A 16,774-nucleotide genomic window follows, 5' to 3' on the forward strand; every position below is an offset into this window, starting at 1 on the left:
CTATATCTGTCTTCATCCTCACTAATTACTTGCTTATATTTTTAGCTGAAATTATTTTAAAGGTGCTTTTAATATCAGAATTTATTCTATCACTCTAATTCAGAGTTGCAAGTGAGTTAATATAATCTAGGGAATGATGAGGCAACGGTGGCCTATCAAACCCAGGGGAAGACTGAATCTGGTACATAATGTCAATCTTCTTGGGAAGGACAGGGACCAACAGAGGGGACTTCCAGTTCTTACATAAGAATATAAGAACATAAGAGTAGCCATACTGGGTCAGAACAATGGTCCATATAACCCAGTATCCTGTTTCTAACGGTGGTCAAGTACCTGGCAGAAACCCAAATCAAGGCAAGATTCCATGCGACTAATCCCACGGCAAGCAGTTGCTTCCCCATGTCTGTCTCATAAGATCTCGTGAAGAGGGACCATCACAGCCTCTCTAGCAGGAGACTCATAGTCCAGGACCTCGAAATCTTACCCTGGGCTTGTCCTCCACTTCCAAACAAATTAGAATGGAATTTGCCATTTCCTTAACAAAAGATGGGAAGGAAAGGTTCTCAGGTGGAGACTTTCTCTTTCCTGTGGAGGGGAGGGATCAGATGGGATGCCATAAGACGACTCCTCTGAGAAGTACTGTGGATCCTCCTCTGACTCTCATGAGCGCTCCTCATTGGTGTCAGCCAGGAACTACTCATGGGAGGTCTGAGGCCGAGCCTGCCTCAATGAAGAGGAACCATGTCCCTAAGAGGGATGTTGAGGTGTCAGCTTCAGCCTCAACTCCAGCGAAGTTTCCTCCACCGATGACGAGGGGGTGCCAACATGGATGGCAGTCAACACCGAGGCTGCAAGCAGCGCTGTCATCGAAGACCTCACCGCAGTCTGATGGCCATGCAGAACAGCAGCAAGAGGCATGGCAGGCACAAACACCCAGACATCGATGCACTCTGTTGTATAAGCCCCACCAAAAGCTCATGGAGCAAGGCCTGGACCCGGAGGTGCTCATTGAGGGCTGACGGGAAAAGCTGGGACATCAGTGTAGAAGCAGGCTGCTGAACTTGTGGGTTTGAAATTGAAATTGAAGGGGGGCAGACTCAAGAAAAATGTCAGGAAGCATTTTTTCATGGCGAGAGTAATGGATGCTTAGAATGCCCTCCCGTGGGAGGTGGTGGAGATGAAAACGGTAACGGAATTCAAACATGCGTGGGATAAACATAAAGGAATCCTGTTCAGAAGGAAGGGATCCTCAGGAGCTTAGCGGAGATTGGATGGCAGAGCCGGTGGTGGGAGGCGGGGCTAGTGTTGGGCAGACTTATACGGTCTGCGCCCTGAAAAAGACAGATACAAATCAAGGGGCTGGTGGTTGGGAGGCGGGGCTAGTGCTGGCAGACTTATACGGTCTGTGCCCTGAAAAAGACAGATACAAATCAAGGTAAGGTATACACAAAAGGTAGCACATATGAGTTATCTTGTTGGGCAGACTGGATGGACCGTGCAGGTCTTTTTCTGCCGTCATCTACTGTTTGAAGTGTGTGTCTGGTCTTGGCTGCCTGGAGACCCACACATCGGCACCTCCTGTATGGAAAGGGAGCGGCCCTCCCAGCGCCGATGCTTCTCAGGTGCTGGGCAATCTTTCGGTGCCCTGGAGCTCCCGACACCATAAGTCGAGAGTGATCGATGCCAATGTTTCTTCCAATGCTTGCCATCAAAGCTCCTCGGTGTCAACAAGGATGACGTCAAGTCCTTATGACACCACGAGGGCGGGTCAGATGCCAATCGATCCCGGGGGCCTGTATAGTGGCCGACGTTGAGACAGGTGGAGACCCATTCGATGCATGGTCACTTCCAGTATCTAAGTGTCTCACAGATATACAGACCGACACACCCGATGCAACACTCTATGATTATGTCAACACTGACAACGCTGATGCCGACAGACATCAAGGTTTTGGCTCCAAAAAGTTTCTCTCTTTTTTCCTTCATACGAAGACACAGAAGACAGAAGTGGTATGCTCAGGCCCCAAACACTGGAGACACCAATAATGGATGTCTTTGCCAGAGGTGGTTCTATTGCACCGGGCACAGCATTTAAAGCCACTGGGAACCTTCGATGACATGGAAGGAAACAGCCGTGGCTAAATCAAAAGACTCGGTGGTGCCGCAAAAGGGGCAAAGCACCAGAGAAAACTGAAGGGAAGAACATGACCAAAGCTCAGGCCTAAATGCAGCCTATTGAGCGTGGTAAAATAAAGGAAACCTTAAAAAGGGGGAACATAAACTAAAAATGTAAGGAGGAATGCCCTGAATGAGGTACAAAATAAGAGAAACTAAAATAGAAATTGGGAAAGCACAAAAAGAAACTCTTGTTAGAAAACTGAACCAGTAGGTGTGAGAAGAGAAAAACGTATCCACTCCTTACTGCAGAAAAAAACAGAACTGATGGTCCCGCACTTGCGCATGAATGACGGAGCGCGACTCGTGCTCCAAAGAGCTCTGTAAAAGCTTGTCACAAACTCCAGACTGGGCAACGCGGATCACATTAACCACATGTAAGAATCAAAGGCCTGCTTGTCCTCAGAGAATATTAGTTAAGCTCTGGAAATCCTCCCCAGAGGATATTGTAACAGCGGTTAGTGTATCTGGGTTTAAAAAAGGTTTAGACAAGTTCATGGAGGAAAACTCCATAGTCTGTTATTGAGATAGACATTGGCAAGCCACTGCTTGCCCTGGGATTGGTAGCATTGAATGTTGCTACTATCTTAGGTTCAGTGCCGCAGCAGTCCAGGACAGAACTTGGGTGAACTGGCGAGGTGATATTCAATTCACTAACTGTTTAAGTAAAGCAAAAAGGCTGTCCTAACTGCTGAGTTAAACGGATACCAGTTTGAATATCGACTGGTGCCTGGCTAACTTTCGGGTGACCACACTTTCCTGGATATTCAATGCTGGAGCCTGAACATGTCCTGGCATTGAATATGCAGACTTAATTCAGCTTGCAACTGTCTGCGGTTTATAAAACTCTGAATATCGGGCCCAGAAATTTCAGGGGTTACCAACTGATTGCAGTAAAGCAAGGCAAAGGACAGAAATGTGCAGACTGTTGTCTTTATGAGAAAGCAAGGTAAAAATAGGATAAAAAAAAAAATTCTCTTTCTAGCCAGACCAAAATAACTAAGCAATATATAACAGAGCAATGCAAGTTAAAATAAAGAACAAAAAAGCTAAAAGCACTATATAACAGAGCAATACAAACAGTAAATAAGTCACAAAAAACAGAAGGCAATAAAAGACGGAACAATGCAATTTACAAATTAAGTCCCAGGAAAACTGAAAGCAAATATGCCTGAGCAATGCAAGTTAGAAACAAGTCTCAGAAAAACTAAAAGCTAAAGCACAGTCAAACAGTAAAATATATAAAAAAAGAAGACAGAAAAGATTTACTGGGCAATTATTTACCCCCTACAGATATTCTGGATTCAGCAGCCTTTGTGCAGCCAAGCACTGGCCCTGAATACTGAGCACCTTAGCTCCAGTCCACCATTGATATTTAGTAATAGTTGCCAGTTAGGTGCTACTGAACCCCTGTGCTGGACCTGGTCAGTGGGAATTTAACAGGACCCTTAGCAGTTTGAAGATTTGGTATTTGCAGTGACCAGCATGTTTGAAATGGAAAATAGGAAAGAGACCAAAGACATCAGAGAACCAATTTTAAAACACAGGGCAGAGAGAGAGGAAACAGAGGCTGAATAAAGAGAGACAACTATCCCAGAAAATAAAACCATGGAACCAGGGAAGTGATATACACAACATAGGCTGGATGCAAATATCTTCTGCAACTGTTCCTCAATGAGGAACTCAGACTCTTACAGTGGACTTGTACAGGGTCATACTGAGATTTACCTTACCTTTCCATTGTGTCCTTTCAGATTGGTGACATTCTCAAAGGTGCTGGTGGAGAACAAGTGAATTACATTACCATTGACAGCAGCAAAGAGGTGACCTCCATGACTGAAGGAACACTGTACAGAGAGAAAAGAGGGAAAGCAAAAAAGCACCATGATCAAAAAGGGTACCAACAGGAAGATCAGAGAGAACTATGGCCAAAAGGGTAGCAGGAAGAAGCTGAGTGCGCGCTATGACTTAAAATGTACTGTGGATGGGTACAGTGGCACTTATGGAATAAGGGTGAACTCAGTAACAGCAGTGGCAATAAGTGAACTTCCAGACAGTAGTGGCACAGTAAAAGAAGATAAACAAATTCATAATGTGAGATTTTCAGCATGTACACAGCAACACAACCCCATCATTTCAAAAAACAGCTATTTCCCCAAGGACATCCTAACACATCTGTGACATCATCCAATGGAGCCCGTACAGGAATGAATAACAGAGCTTTTGAGACAGTTCAACCACACCTGTGCACCTCTTTTCCCTATTGCTGTTGTATGGAACCACATTAGTCCATTACAAGCTTCATTAGAATAAAACTCCTTGGGAAGGCAAGAACATTTGTGAAAATCTATATCTTGCTGTCCTCAGAGAAACTTGCTACAGGCTAGTAACTGTTTTCTCAAAGGACAAGCAGGATATGGATTAGGAGTCAGATATGAGACTCCTAAGCTGCAGGCTGCCTTCAACAGAAAAAAGGAAATACAACCAATGGTGATGCCACAGTCAGACACCCTAATTGTTCTCTTAGACTTCCACAGCTGGTGTCGAGGTTCTTGCAGTTATCCAGGTAGAACTGTATCTGAGTTTGCTTGATCAAAGTTGCAGCCATCTGCTGACCCACAGCAAGATGGTTGAAATATCAGTCAAGCAACGAAACACCACTTGCATAGCTGCAAGAATGAAGACACCAAAATTGATTTTGGCAGCAGCAAGCTTTATGCTTTATGAACTTTTTTTTTTTAGAAGCCTGGAACTGAAACAGTCCTGGGGGGATAGAGCTGGCTTATAATCCCCAAATAAATTCTGGAGGACTCTCTGGCAAAACTTACTGTCGCATTGGGTGTCTTGCATTTGACAGTAGTGCAAAGTTAATGTATGGACAGAAGTCAATGTTGCAGCTCTGCACATCTCTTCTATGGAGGCCAATCTCAAGTAGACGACCAATACTGTTATAGCTCCGACATTAAGAGCCATGACATGAGCCTCTAGGGCTAGGCCTGCCTGGGCCTAAGTGAAGGGAATGTAGTCTGTTAGCCAGTTGGAAAGTGTGCATTTGTTACAGTCAAAAGAAACAAAAAGCTGGGTAAATGTTCTATGAGCTTTAGTCCACTCCAGACAGAAGGACAAGGCTCTCTTGCAGTCCAAAGCATGTGGTGCATGAGGTCTGGGAAAAAATGTTAGTAGGAAATGGAACTCCAATGTTTCTTTAGGAAGGAACTTTGGATGGATGCACAGAACCACTTTATTTTTGAAAAGTTTTATGTAAGGTGGATCAGTTACTAGAGCTTGAAGTTCACTAACTCTGCAAGCTGAAGTTACCACCACCACCACCACCAATAACAAAATCTTCCAGGTCAGGTACAGCGAAGTTACTTACCTGTAGCAGGTATTCTCCGAGGACAAAAGGCTGACTGTTCTCACATGTGGGGTCGGCGACCACGGCGGCCCCAAAAACGGAGATTTTTTTCTAGTAAAATCTAAAGAGCTTTGTGACAGCCAGCAAAGCACGGGATGGATGCACTGCGCATACACGTTCCCGCCTCAGTTATATTAAAAGCAAATAAAGAATAAAACAACTCCAAAAGGGAGGTGGGCTGGTTGGTGAGAACAATCAGCCTGCTGTCCTCGGAGAATACCTGCTACAGGTAAGTAACTTTGCTTTCTCCGAGGACAAGCAGGCTGCTTGTTCTTACATGTGGGGTATCCCTAGCCCCCAGGCTCACTCAAAACAACAAAGAAAGGTCAATTGGGCCTCACAACAGCAAGGACATAACAGAGATTGACCTACGAAGAAACAGCTAACTGAGAGTGTGGCCTGGAACAGAACAAAAATGGGCCTAGGGGGGTGGAGTTGGATTCTAGACCCCAAACAGATTCTGCAACACTGACTGCCCGAACCGACTGTCGCATTGGGAGTCCTGCTGAAGGCAGTAATGAGATGTGAATGTGTGGACAGATGACCACATCGCAGCCTTGCAAATCTCTTCAATAGTGGCTGACTTGAAATAAGCCACTCACGCTGCCATGGCTCTAACACTATGAGCCATGACATGACCCTCAAGAGTCAGCCCAGCTTGGGCATAAGTGAAGGAAATGCAATCTGCTAGCCAATTTGAAATGGTGCGTTTCCCGAAAGCGACTCCCTTCCTATTGGGATAAAAATAAACAAACATTTGGCCGGACTGTCTGTCCGCTCCACATAGAAGGCCAATGCTCTCTTACAGTCCAATGTATGCAACTGACATTCAGTAGGGCGGGTATGAGGACGGGGAAAAAATGTTGGCAAGACAATTGACTGGTTCAGATGGAACTCCAACACCACCTTCGGCAGGAACTTAGGGTGAGTGCGGAGGACTACTCTGTTATGATGAAATTTGGTATAGGGAGCATGAGCTACCAAGTCTTGAAGCTCACTGACTCTACGAGCTGAAGTAACCGCCACCAAGAAAATGACCTTCCAGGTCAAATACTTCAGATGGCAGGAATTCAGTGGCTCAAAAGGAGGCTTCATCAGCTGGGTGAGAACAACGTTGAGATCCCATGACACTGGTGCAGGTTTGACAGGGGGCTTTGACAAAAGCAAACCTCTCATGAAGCGAACAACTAAAGGCTGTCCAGAGAAAGGCTTATCTTCTACACGATAATGAAAAGCACTAATTGCACTAAGATGAACTCTTATGGAGTTGATCTTGAGACCAGACTCTGACAGATGTAGAAGGTATTCAAGCAGGGTCTGTGTAGGACAAGAGCGAGGATCTAGGGCCTTGCTGTCACACCAGAAGGCAAACCTCCTCCACTTAAAAGAGTAAAACTTTTTTGTGGAATCTTTCCTGGAAGCAAGCAAGACTCGGAAGACACCCTCAGAAAGACCCAAGGAAGCGAAGTCTACGTTCTCAACATCCAGGCCGTGAGAGCCAGAGACTGGAGGTCAGGATGCAGAAGTGCCCCCTCGTTCTGAGTGACGAGGGTTGGAAAACACTCCAATCTCCACGGTTCTTCGGACAACTCCAGAAGAAGAGGGAACCAAATCTGACGCGGCCAAAAGGGTGCAATCAGAATCATGGTTCCGCAGTCTTGCTTGAGTTTCAGCAAAGTCTTCCACATGAGAGGTATGGGAGGATACGCATACAGAAGACCTGATCCCCAATGTAGGAGAAAAGCATCTGATGCTAGTCTGTCGTGGGCCTGAAGTCTGGAACAGAACTGAGGGACCTTGTGATTGAGCTGAGTGGCAAAAAGATCCACCGAGGGGGTGCCCCACTCTCTGAAAAACACAACCAAAAAGATGTTCCACTCAATGTGGAAATTAAAAAGAGTAAGACCATTCTTCCCAAGGACCATCTTCCGTAATCTGGTACAATCATTGGTACTCAGTCATCTAGACTATTGTAATGCACTTTACACTGGCTGCAGAGAGCAAATACTCAAAAAACTCCAGACAGCCCAGAACACTGCAGCTAGACTCATATTCGGAAAACCAAAATATGAAAGTGCTAAACCCCTATGAGAGAAGCTACACTGGCTCCCACTCAAAGAACGCATCGCGTTCAAGGTGTGTACCCTAGTTCACAAAATCATCCATGGCGATGCCCCAGCCTAAATGTCAGACCTGATAGACTTACCACCCAGGAATGCTAAAAAATCATCTTGCACATTCCTTAATCTTCATTTCCCCAGCTGCAAAGGTCTAAAATACAAACTAACGCATGAATCAACCTTTTCCTATATGAGCACACAATTCTGGAACACGCTGCCGCGCAACCTAAAAACGATCTATGAACCAACCAACTTCCGCAAACTACTGAAGACCCATCTCTTCAACAAGACATATCACAAAGATCAACACATGTGAAATCCCCCACATGTATCCAGAACTGTCTTATAATGTTTTCTTGTTATATCACTATTATGCTTTATCATTATCATGTAACCCAAAATCCTTCTGTAATACCAAATGTCTATTCTCTTCTTATTTCCACTATTCATGATGTATTGTAAGCCACATTGAGCCTGCAAAGAGGTGGGAAAATGTGGGATACAAATGCAACAAATAAAATAAATAAATAAGATCTTGTGAACAACTCTGCAGTTGAGCGACCACTCGTGAGGTTGCATTATCCTGCTCAATCTGTTGGCCAGACTGTTGTTTACGCCTGCCAGATACGTGGCCTGGAGAAACATGCCGTGACAGCGAGCCCAAAGCCACATCTGGATGGCCTCCCGACACAGAGGGCGAGATCCTGTGCCCCCTGCTTGTTGACGTAATACATGGCAACCTGGTTGTCTGTCTGAATTTGAATAATTTGATTGGACAGCCGATCTCTGAAAGCCTTCAGAGCATTCCAGATCACTCGCAGCTCCAGGAGATTGATCTGAAGACCTGACTCCTGGAGGGACCAAACTCCCTGAGTGTGGAGCCCATTTACATGCGCTCCCCACCCCAGGAGAGATGCATCCGTGGTCAGCACCTTTTGAGGCTGAGGAATTTGGAAGGGACGCCCCAGGGTCAAATTGGATCGAATTGTCCACCACTGAAGGGAATTGTGAAAATTGGTGGACAGCTGGATCACATCCTCTAGATTCCCTGCAGCTTGATACCACTGGGAAGCTAGGGTCCATTGAGCAGATCTCATGTGCAGGCGTGCCATGGGCGTCACATGAACCGTGGAGGCCATGTGGCCTAGAAGTCTCAACATCTGCCGAGCCATAATCTATTGAGATGCCCTGGCCATGGAAATGAGAGACAGAAGGTTGTCTGCTCTCGTCTCGGGAAGATAGGCCCAAGCTGTCTGAGAGTCCAGCAGAGATCCTATGAATTCTAGTTGTTGAACTGGGAGAAGGTGGGACTTTGGGTAATTTATGACAAACTCTAGTAGCTCCAAGAGTTGAATAGTCATTTGCATGGACTGTAGAGCTCCTGCCTCTGAGGTGCTCTTCACCAGCCAATCGTCGAGGTAAGGGAACACATGCACTCCCAGTCTGCGTAGCGACGCTGCAACCACCACTAGGCATTTTGTAAACACCCTGGGTGTGGAGGTGAGCCCAAAGGGCAGCACACAATACTGAAAGTGCTGTGTTCCCAGACGGAATCGCAGATACTTCCTGTGAGCTGGAAGTATTGGAATGTGAGTGTAAGTATCCTTTAAGTCCAGAGAGCATAACCAATCGTTTTTCTGAATCATGGGAAGAAGGGTGCCCAGGGAAACCATCCTGAACTTTTCTCTGACCAGATATTTGCTCAGGGCCCTTAGGTCTAGGATGGGACGCATCTCCCCTGTTTTCTTTTGCACAAGGAAGTACCTGGAATAGAATCCCAGCCCTTCTTGCCCTGGTGGAACGGGCTCGACCGCATTGGTGCTGAGAAGGGCGGAGAGTTCCTCTGCAAGTACCTGCCTGTGCTGGAAGCTGAAAGACTGAGCTCCCAGTGGACAATTTGGAGGTCTAGAGATCAAATTGAGGGAGTACCCCAACTGGACTATTTGAAGAACCCACCAGTCGGAGGTTATGAGAGGCCACCTTTGGTGAAAAACTTTTAACCTCCCTCCGACCGGTAGATCGTCTGGCACAGGTACGTTTATGGCGGCTATGCTCAGCTGGAGCCAGTCAAAAGCCCGTCCCTTGCTTTTGCTGGGGAGCTGCAGGGGCCTGTCTGGGCGCACACTGTTGACGTGAACGAGCGCGCTGGGGCTGAGCCTGAGAAGGCTGTCGGGAAGGTGGATTGTACCTACGCTTATTGTAAGCATAGGGAGCATTCCTCCTTCTCCTGAAAAATCATCTACCGGTTGAGGTAGATACTGAAGGCGCCTGGTGGGAGAGTTTGTCGAGGGCGGTTTCCCACTGGTGGAGCTGCTCTACCACCTGCTCGACCTTCTCACCAAAAATATTATCCCCCCGGCAAGGGACATCCGCAAGCCACTGCTGGGTCAGATTGTCCAGGTCAGAGGCACGCAGCCATGAGAGTCTGCACATCACTATACCTTGAGCAGCGGATCTGGATGCAACATCAAAATGTCATAAGAACTCCTGGACAGGAATTTACGACACGCCTTCAACTGCCTGACCACCTCCTGAAAAGGCTTGGCATGCTCCGGAGGGAGCTTATCCACCAAGTCCGCCAGTTTCTTAACATTGTTCCACATGTGAATGCTCGTGTAGAGCTGGTAGGACTGAATTTTGGACATGAGCATAGAGGATTGGTAGACCTTCCTCCCAAAAGAGTCTAAAGTCCTAGCCTCTCGCCCCGGGGGTGCCGAGGCAAAATCTCTAGTACTTCTGGCTCTCTTGAGAACGGAATCCACAACCGCAGAGTCGTGAGGTAACTGCGACCTCATCAACTCACATTCTCCATGGATCCGATATTGGGACTCTGCTTTCTTAGGGATGGTGGGATTAGATAATGGTTTCATCCAATTCCTCAGCAATGTCTCTTTAAGGACATTATGCAGAGGGGCAGTGGATGACTCCTTAGGTGGCGAAGGATAGTCCAGGACCTCGAGCATCTCAGTCCTGGGCTCGTCCTCATTTACCACAGGGAAGGGAATGCCCACAGACATTTCCCGGACAAAGGAGGAGAAGGACAGACTCTCCGGTGGAGAAAGCTTCCTCTCAGGGGAAGGAGTGGGATAAGAAGGAAGACCACAAGACTCCTCAGAAGACAAATATCTGGGGTCTTCCCCTTCATCCTAGGAGGCATCCTCCTCGGTACCGGACAAGAGTTCACGAACTACATTCCAAAACTGGGCCCGTCTCGACGCCGAGGAACCATGTCCTCGATGGTGATGTCGAGAAGTCGACTCCCATGCCGGCGGCGATGAAGCTCCTTCCATCGATGGGGAGTCAACCTGGGTGGCAGCCGAGGCCGATGCTGCAAGCGGTACTGGCGTCAAGGACCTCACCACAGGCACGGAGCCAGCCACTGCGTCCATCAACGGTACCGAGGGTGCAAACACCCCCTGTACCAGAACAGACTGATGCAGCAGAGCTTCCAGGAGTCCCGGAAGAATGGCTCGAATGCTCTCCTCCAGAGTCGCTGTCGAGGAAGGCTGTGGGGCCGGTACCGGAGTCGAAGTCAGAATCTGTGAAGGCCTGGGAGGTGGTACCGGGCCATCTGAAGATCGATGCACCAACACCTCTTGTATGGAGGGTGAGCGCTCCTCCCGGTGTCAGCGCTTTCCGGGTGCCGAATCCTTCGACACCCCAGAGCTCCCAGTACCGTGCCTCGAGGGAGACCGGTGCCGATGCTTCTTCGCCTTCGCTCGAAGCACATCACCAGTACTCCTCGGTACCGACGAGGAGGACGTGGAACTCACGCGCCTCCTCGGGGTCCAGTCAGACATCGGTCGGTCCCGGTGGGCCTGCACAGCAGGAGCCTTCGAGACAGGTGGAGACCCACTCGACGGCTCACTACTTTCAGCTACAGGGGACGTTCAGACAGCCATTACCTGCGCTCCCAATGTCAATGCAATCCCCGGTGCCGATATCGACGACGCCAACCTCGGTATCGATGTCGACGTCGACACCGAGGAATCAGTCAGAGCTCCGAAAAGTCGGTCCCGCTGAGCTTGTCTCGACGCCTGTGTCCGCTTTTTCAAGCTAAGACACAACTTGCAAGCGTCTGGGCGATGGTCGGACCCAAGGCACTGAATGCACCAGGAGTGCGAGTCAGTGCCCGAGATCGACCGCTGGCACCGAGCACACTTCTTGAAGCCGCTGGAAGGCTTCGATGACATCAGCGGAAAAATTGCGGCAGCAAAGTCAAACGGCTCGATTGTACCAACTCAGGGCACAGAAAAGGGAACCGCGGACGGGCGGCCCAAAGGCTGTGATGGAACCGAAAGGAAACTTAAGGACAAAAACTAAGGAAAAAAGAGGGGGAGGGGGTTGTTTTTCTTTTTTTTTACTAGAAAAGAAAAACAAGAAAAAAGACGACGGGAAAAAAGAAAAAAGCGGCAAACAGCATGTGAAAAGGTGCATAAGTTTTTCCTGGGACCTAGGGGAGAGAGACTGACAAGCAGCCACTCTCCACCGCGGAAAAGAAAAAACTGAGGCGGGAACGGACGCGCGTGGGCGGGAAGATGGCCACGCATGCGCAGTGCATCCGTCCTGCGCTTTGCTGGCTGTCGCAAAGCTCTTTAGATTTTACTAGAAAAAATCTCCGTTCCTGGGGCCGCCGTGGACGCCGACCCCACATGTGAGAACAAGCAGCCTGCTTGTCCTTGGAGAATTCAGCTGACAGGTGTCAAGTGGCTGAAATGAGACTTTCATCAGCATTGAGATTTCAAAACACAATGGGTGGCTTGATGGGAGGCTTCAATAGAAACAAGCCTTACATAAAGCAAAATAAATCGTGCCAAACGAATCTCATTGAGTTCTTTGATTGGGTGACAGGAGAATTGAATCAGGGACGAGCTATGGACGTAATCTACTTAGATTTCAGCAAAGCTTTTGAAATGGTTCTCCACAGGAGGCTCTTAAATAAACTGGATGGCCTGAAGATAGGACCCGAAGTGGTGAACTGGATTAGGAACTGGTTGACGGACAGACGCCAGAGGGTGGTGGTGAATGGAATTCGCTCGGAGGGAAAGGTGAGTAGTGGAGTGCCTCAGGGATCGGTGCTGGGGCCGATTCTGTTCAATATATTTGTGAGTGACATTGCCGAAGAGTTAGAAGGTAAAGTTTGCCTATTTGCGGATGATACTAAGATCTGTAACAGAATGGACACCCGGGAGGGAGTGGAAAACATGAAGAAGGATCTGAGGAAACTAGAAGAATGGTCTAAGGTTTGGCAATTAAAATTCAATGCGAAGAAATGCAAAGTGATGCACTTAGGGAATAGAAATCCACGGGAGACGTATGTGTTAGGCAGGGAGAGTCTGATAGGTACGGACGGGGAGAGGGATCTTGGGGTGATAGTATCTGAAGATTTGAAGGTGATGAAACAGTGTGACAAGGCAGTGACCGTAGCTAGAAGGTTGTTAGGCTATATAGAGGTGTGACCAGCAGAAGAAAGGAGGTGTTGATGCCCCTGTATAAGTCGTTGGTGAGGCCCCACCTGGAATATTGTGTTCAGTTTTGGAGGCCATATCTTGCTAAGGATGTAAAAAGAATTGAAGCGGTGCAAAGAAAAGCTACGAGGATGGTATGGGATTTGCGTTACAAGACGTATGAGGAGAGACTTGCTGAACTAAACATGTATACTCTGGAGGAAAGGAGAAACAGGGGTGGTATGATACAAACATTCAAATATTTGAAAGGTATTAATCCGCAAACTAACCTTTTCCGGAGATGCGAAGGCGGTAGAACGAGAGGATATGAAATGACATTGAAGGGGGCAGACTCAAGAAAAATGTCAGGAAGTATTTTTTCATGGAGAGAGTAGTGGATGCTTGGAATGCCCTCCCGCGGGAGGTGGTGGAAATGAAAACGGTAACGGAATTCAAACATGCATGGGATAAGCATAAAGGAATCCTGTGCAGAAGGAATGGATCCTCAGGAGCTTAGTAGAGATCGGGTGGCAGAGCCGGTGGTGGGAGGCGGGGCTGGTGGTTGGGAGGCAGGGATAGTGCTGGGCAGACTTATACGGTCTGTGCCAGAGCCGGTGGTGGGAGGCAGGGATAGTGCTGGGCAGACTTATACGGTCTGTGCTCTGAAGCGCAGAGGTACAAATCAAAGTAGGGTACACACAAAAAGTAGCACATATGAGTTACCTTGATGGGCAGACTGGATGGACCGTGCAGGTCTTTTTCTGCCGTCATCTACAGTTACTATGTTAAAGACTATACAGATAAACATCAATTGCACTAAGGTAAACCTCAATAGAGTTGATCTTGAGACCTGACTCTGAGAGATGTAGAAGGTATTTAAGCAGTTTTCCCATGGGACAGGGAAAAGATCTGGGACCTTTCCATCAAACCTTTTCCATTTAAAACCCTAGGATCTCCTAGTAGAATCTCTACTGGAAACTAACAAGATCTGAGAAATACTGATAGGCAAGTGCTGATAGGCAAGTGCAGAGAAGCCAATTTTAACTTCTCAACATCCAAGATGTGAGGACCAGGGGACTCAAAGTTGGGATGCAACAACCATTTTTGATCTTGTGTAAAAACGTTTCAGTGGGGACAATTTATCTCAGCAGAAATTGAAGAACTGTTCCAATTAGTTATCTGTTCCCCCAAGGGGAGATCCATAAAAGAATCCATAGAGCAGAGATAAAAGCATCCAGTCGAGTTGCTAATATCTCATGAGTATTTTGTTCTTTGTCTTACAACTTTGGTAGTAGAGGAACATTCAAGAAAAAAACAAAAAAAGTGATCAGTCTGTGGTAATGGATGGAGAGAGAACCTTTGCAAGGTGGTTGAAGAAACAGGTAGGACTAAATCCAATATGTGACCTGAAACATATATCCTGATAGAAATTAAGAAAATCTTTGGAATAAGGTGCACTGGGATCATCTATGTTAGTATTAAAATCCCCCAGGAGAACTAGGTGAGATTAATTTAATGCAAAATATGCTTCCAATGCAGATGTAAATGGATCAGTCTCAACTGTGCAAAAATCTTGCACTGTTTCTCACAACCACAAAACCCTCTCTTTGACATCTCTGAACACAAAATACAATGAGTCGGATCATGTTCGGCCTCCAGGCATTGCAGACACCAACTGTGAGTATCCATGATGGATGTAGTCTTGTTCAATCAGGAGAACTTCTTGAATCCACTGGGGCTCTTCTTTTGGGACATATCGTCTGGAAAAATAGCCACAGTGAATTCAAGCATGTTGATGATGTAAAAAATACCTGAACAGGTGGTTGAAACCTATGAGGCCTACAACAAGACAATTTTATGTTTCAACAATTTTTTATTGATGATACAGCATGTAATACATGTACATAAAAGTCAACCTTTAATAAATGTACTGACCTCACACAATAGTATGAATAGCTTGTTAACCTCTATCATCAAGAAGGGTTTACAGTTTTCCTCCCCACCTCCCCTCGAATCTTTATATTTGGAAACAAAATGGTTGTGTTCTTATATTTAACACGAAAAACAAGAACATAAGTACATAAGTAATGCCATACTGGGAAAAGACCAAGGGTCCATCGAGCCCAGCATCCTGTCCATGACAGCGGCCAATCCAGGCCAAGGGCACCTGGCAAGCTTCCCAAACGTACAAACATTCTATACATGTTATTCCTGGGATTTTGGATTTTTCCAAGTCCGTTTAGTAGCGGTTTATGGACTTGTCCTTTAGGAAACCGTCCAACCCCTTTTTAAACTCTGCTAAGCTAACCGCCTTCACCACATTTTCCGGCAATGAATTCCAGAGTTTAATTACACGTTGGGTGCAGAAAAATTTTCTCCGATTTGTTTTAAATTTACTGCACTGTAGTTTAATCGCATGCCCCCTAGTCCTAGTATTTTTGGAAAGCGTGAACAGACGCTTCGCATCCACCTGTTCCACTCCACTCATTATTTTATATACCTCTATCATGTCTCCCCTCAGCCGTCTCTTCTCCAAGCTGAATAGCCCTAGCCTCCTTAGTCTTTCTTCATAGGGAAGTCGTCCCATCCCCGCTATCATTTTAGTCGCCCTTCTCTGCCCCTTTTCCAATTCTACTATATCTTTCTTGAGATGCGGCGACCAGAATTGAACACAATACTCAAGGTGCGGTCGCACCATGGAGCGATACAACGGCATTATAACATCCTCACACCTGTTTTCCATACCTTTCCTAATAATACCCAACATTCTATTCGCTTTCCTAGCCGTAGCAGCACACTGAGCAGAAGGCTTCAGTGTATTATCGACGACGACACCCAGATCCCTTTCTTGGGCTGTAACTCCTAACGTGGAACCTTGCATGACGTAGCTATAATTCGAGTTCTTTTTTCCCACATGCATCACCTTGCACTTGCCCACATTAAACGTCATCTGCCATTTAGCCGCCTAGTCTCCCAGCCTCGTAAGGTCCTTCTGTACTTTTCACAATCGTGTCGCGAGTTAACGACTTTGAATAACTTTGTGTCATCAGCAAATTTAATTACTTTGCTAGTTACTCCCATATATATTATATATTAAAAAGCAGTGGTCCTAGCACAGACCTCTGAGGAACCCCACTAACTACCCTTCTCCATTGTGAATACTGCCCATTTAACCCCACTCTCTGTTTCCTATCCTTCAACCAGTTTTTAATCCACAATAGGACATTTCCTCCTATCCCATGACCCTTCAATTTCCTCTGTAGCCTTTCATGAGGTACCTTGTCAAACCCCTTTTTGAAAATCCAGATACACAATATCAACTGGCTCCCCTTTGTCCACATGTTTACTCCTTCAAAGAATTGAAGTAAATTGGTCAGGCAAGATTTCCCCATACAAAAGCCGTGCTGACTTGGTCTCAGTAATCCATGTCCTTGGATGTGCTCTGTAATTTTGTTTTTGATAATAGCCTCTACCATTTTCCCCGGCATCGACGTCAGACTCACCGGTCTATAATTTCTCGGATCTCCCCTGGAACCTTTTTTAAAAAATGGGTGTTACATTGGCCACCCTCCAATCTTCCGGTACCATGCTCGATTTTAAGGATAAATTGCATATCA

The 16,774-nt window shown here is 46.7% G+C and overlaps 1 protein-coding gene across 1 annotated transcript in view; it reads right to left on the reverse strand.

The window, feature by feature from the left end:
- CFAP57 (cilia and flagella associated protein 57) overlaps positions 1 to 16,774 on the reverse strand; it is a 457,479-nt gene that overhangs the window by 260,366 nt on the left and 180,339 nt on the right. The window contains exon 9 of the mRNA XM_030205491.1: positions 3,909 to 4,022. Coding sequence (XP_030061351.1) covers positions 3,909 to 4,022 — 114 coding nt within the window. The remainder of the gene's footprint in view (positions 1 to 3,908; positions 4,023 to 16,774) is intronic.

This window comes from Microcaecilia unicolor, chromosome 6 (assembly GCF_901765095.1).
Source record: "Microcaecilia unicolor chromosome 6, aMicUni1.1, whole genome shotgun sequence".
In the NCBI taxonomy this organism is placed as follows: domain Eukaryota; kingdom Metazoa; phylum Chordata; class Amphibia; order Gymnophiona; family Siphonopidae; genus Microcaecilia; species Microcaecilia unicolor.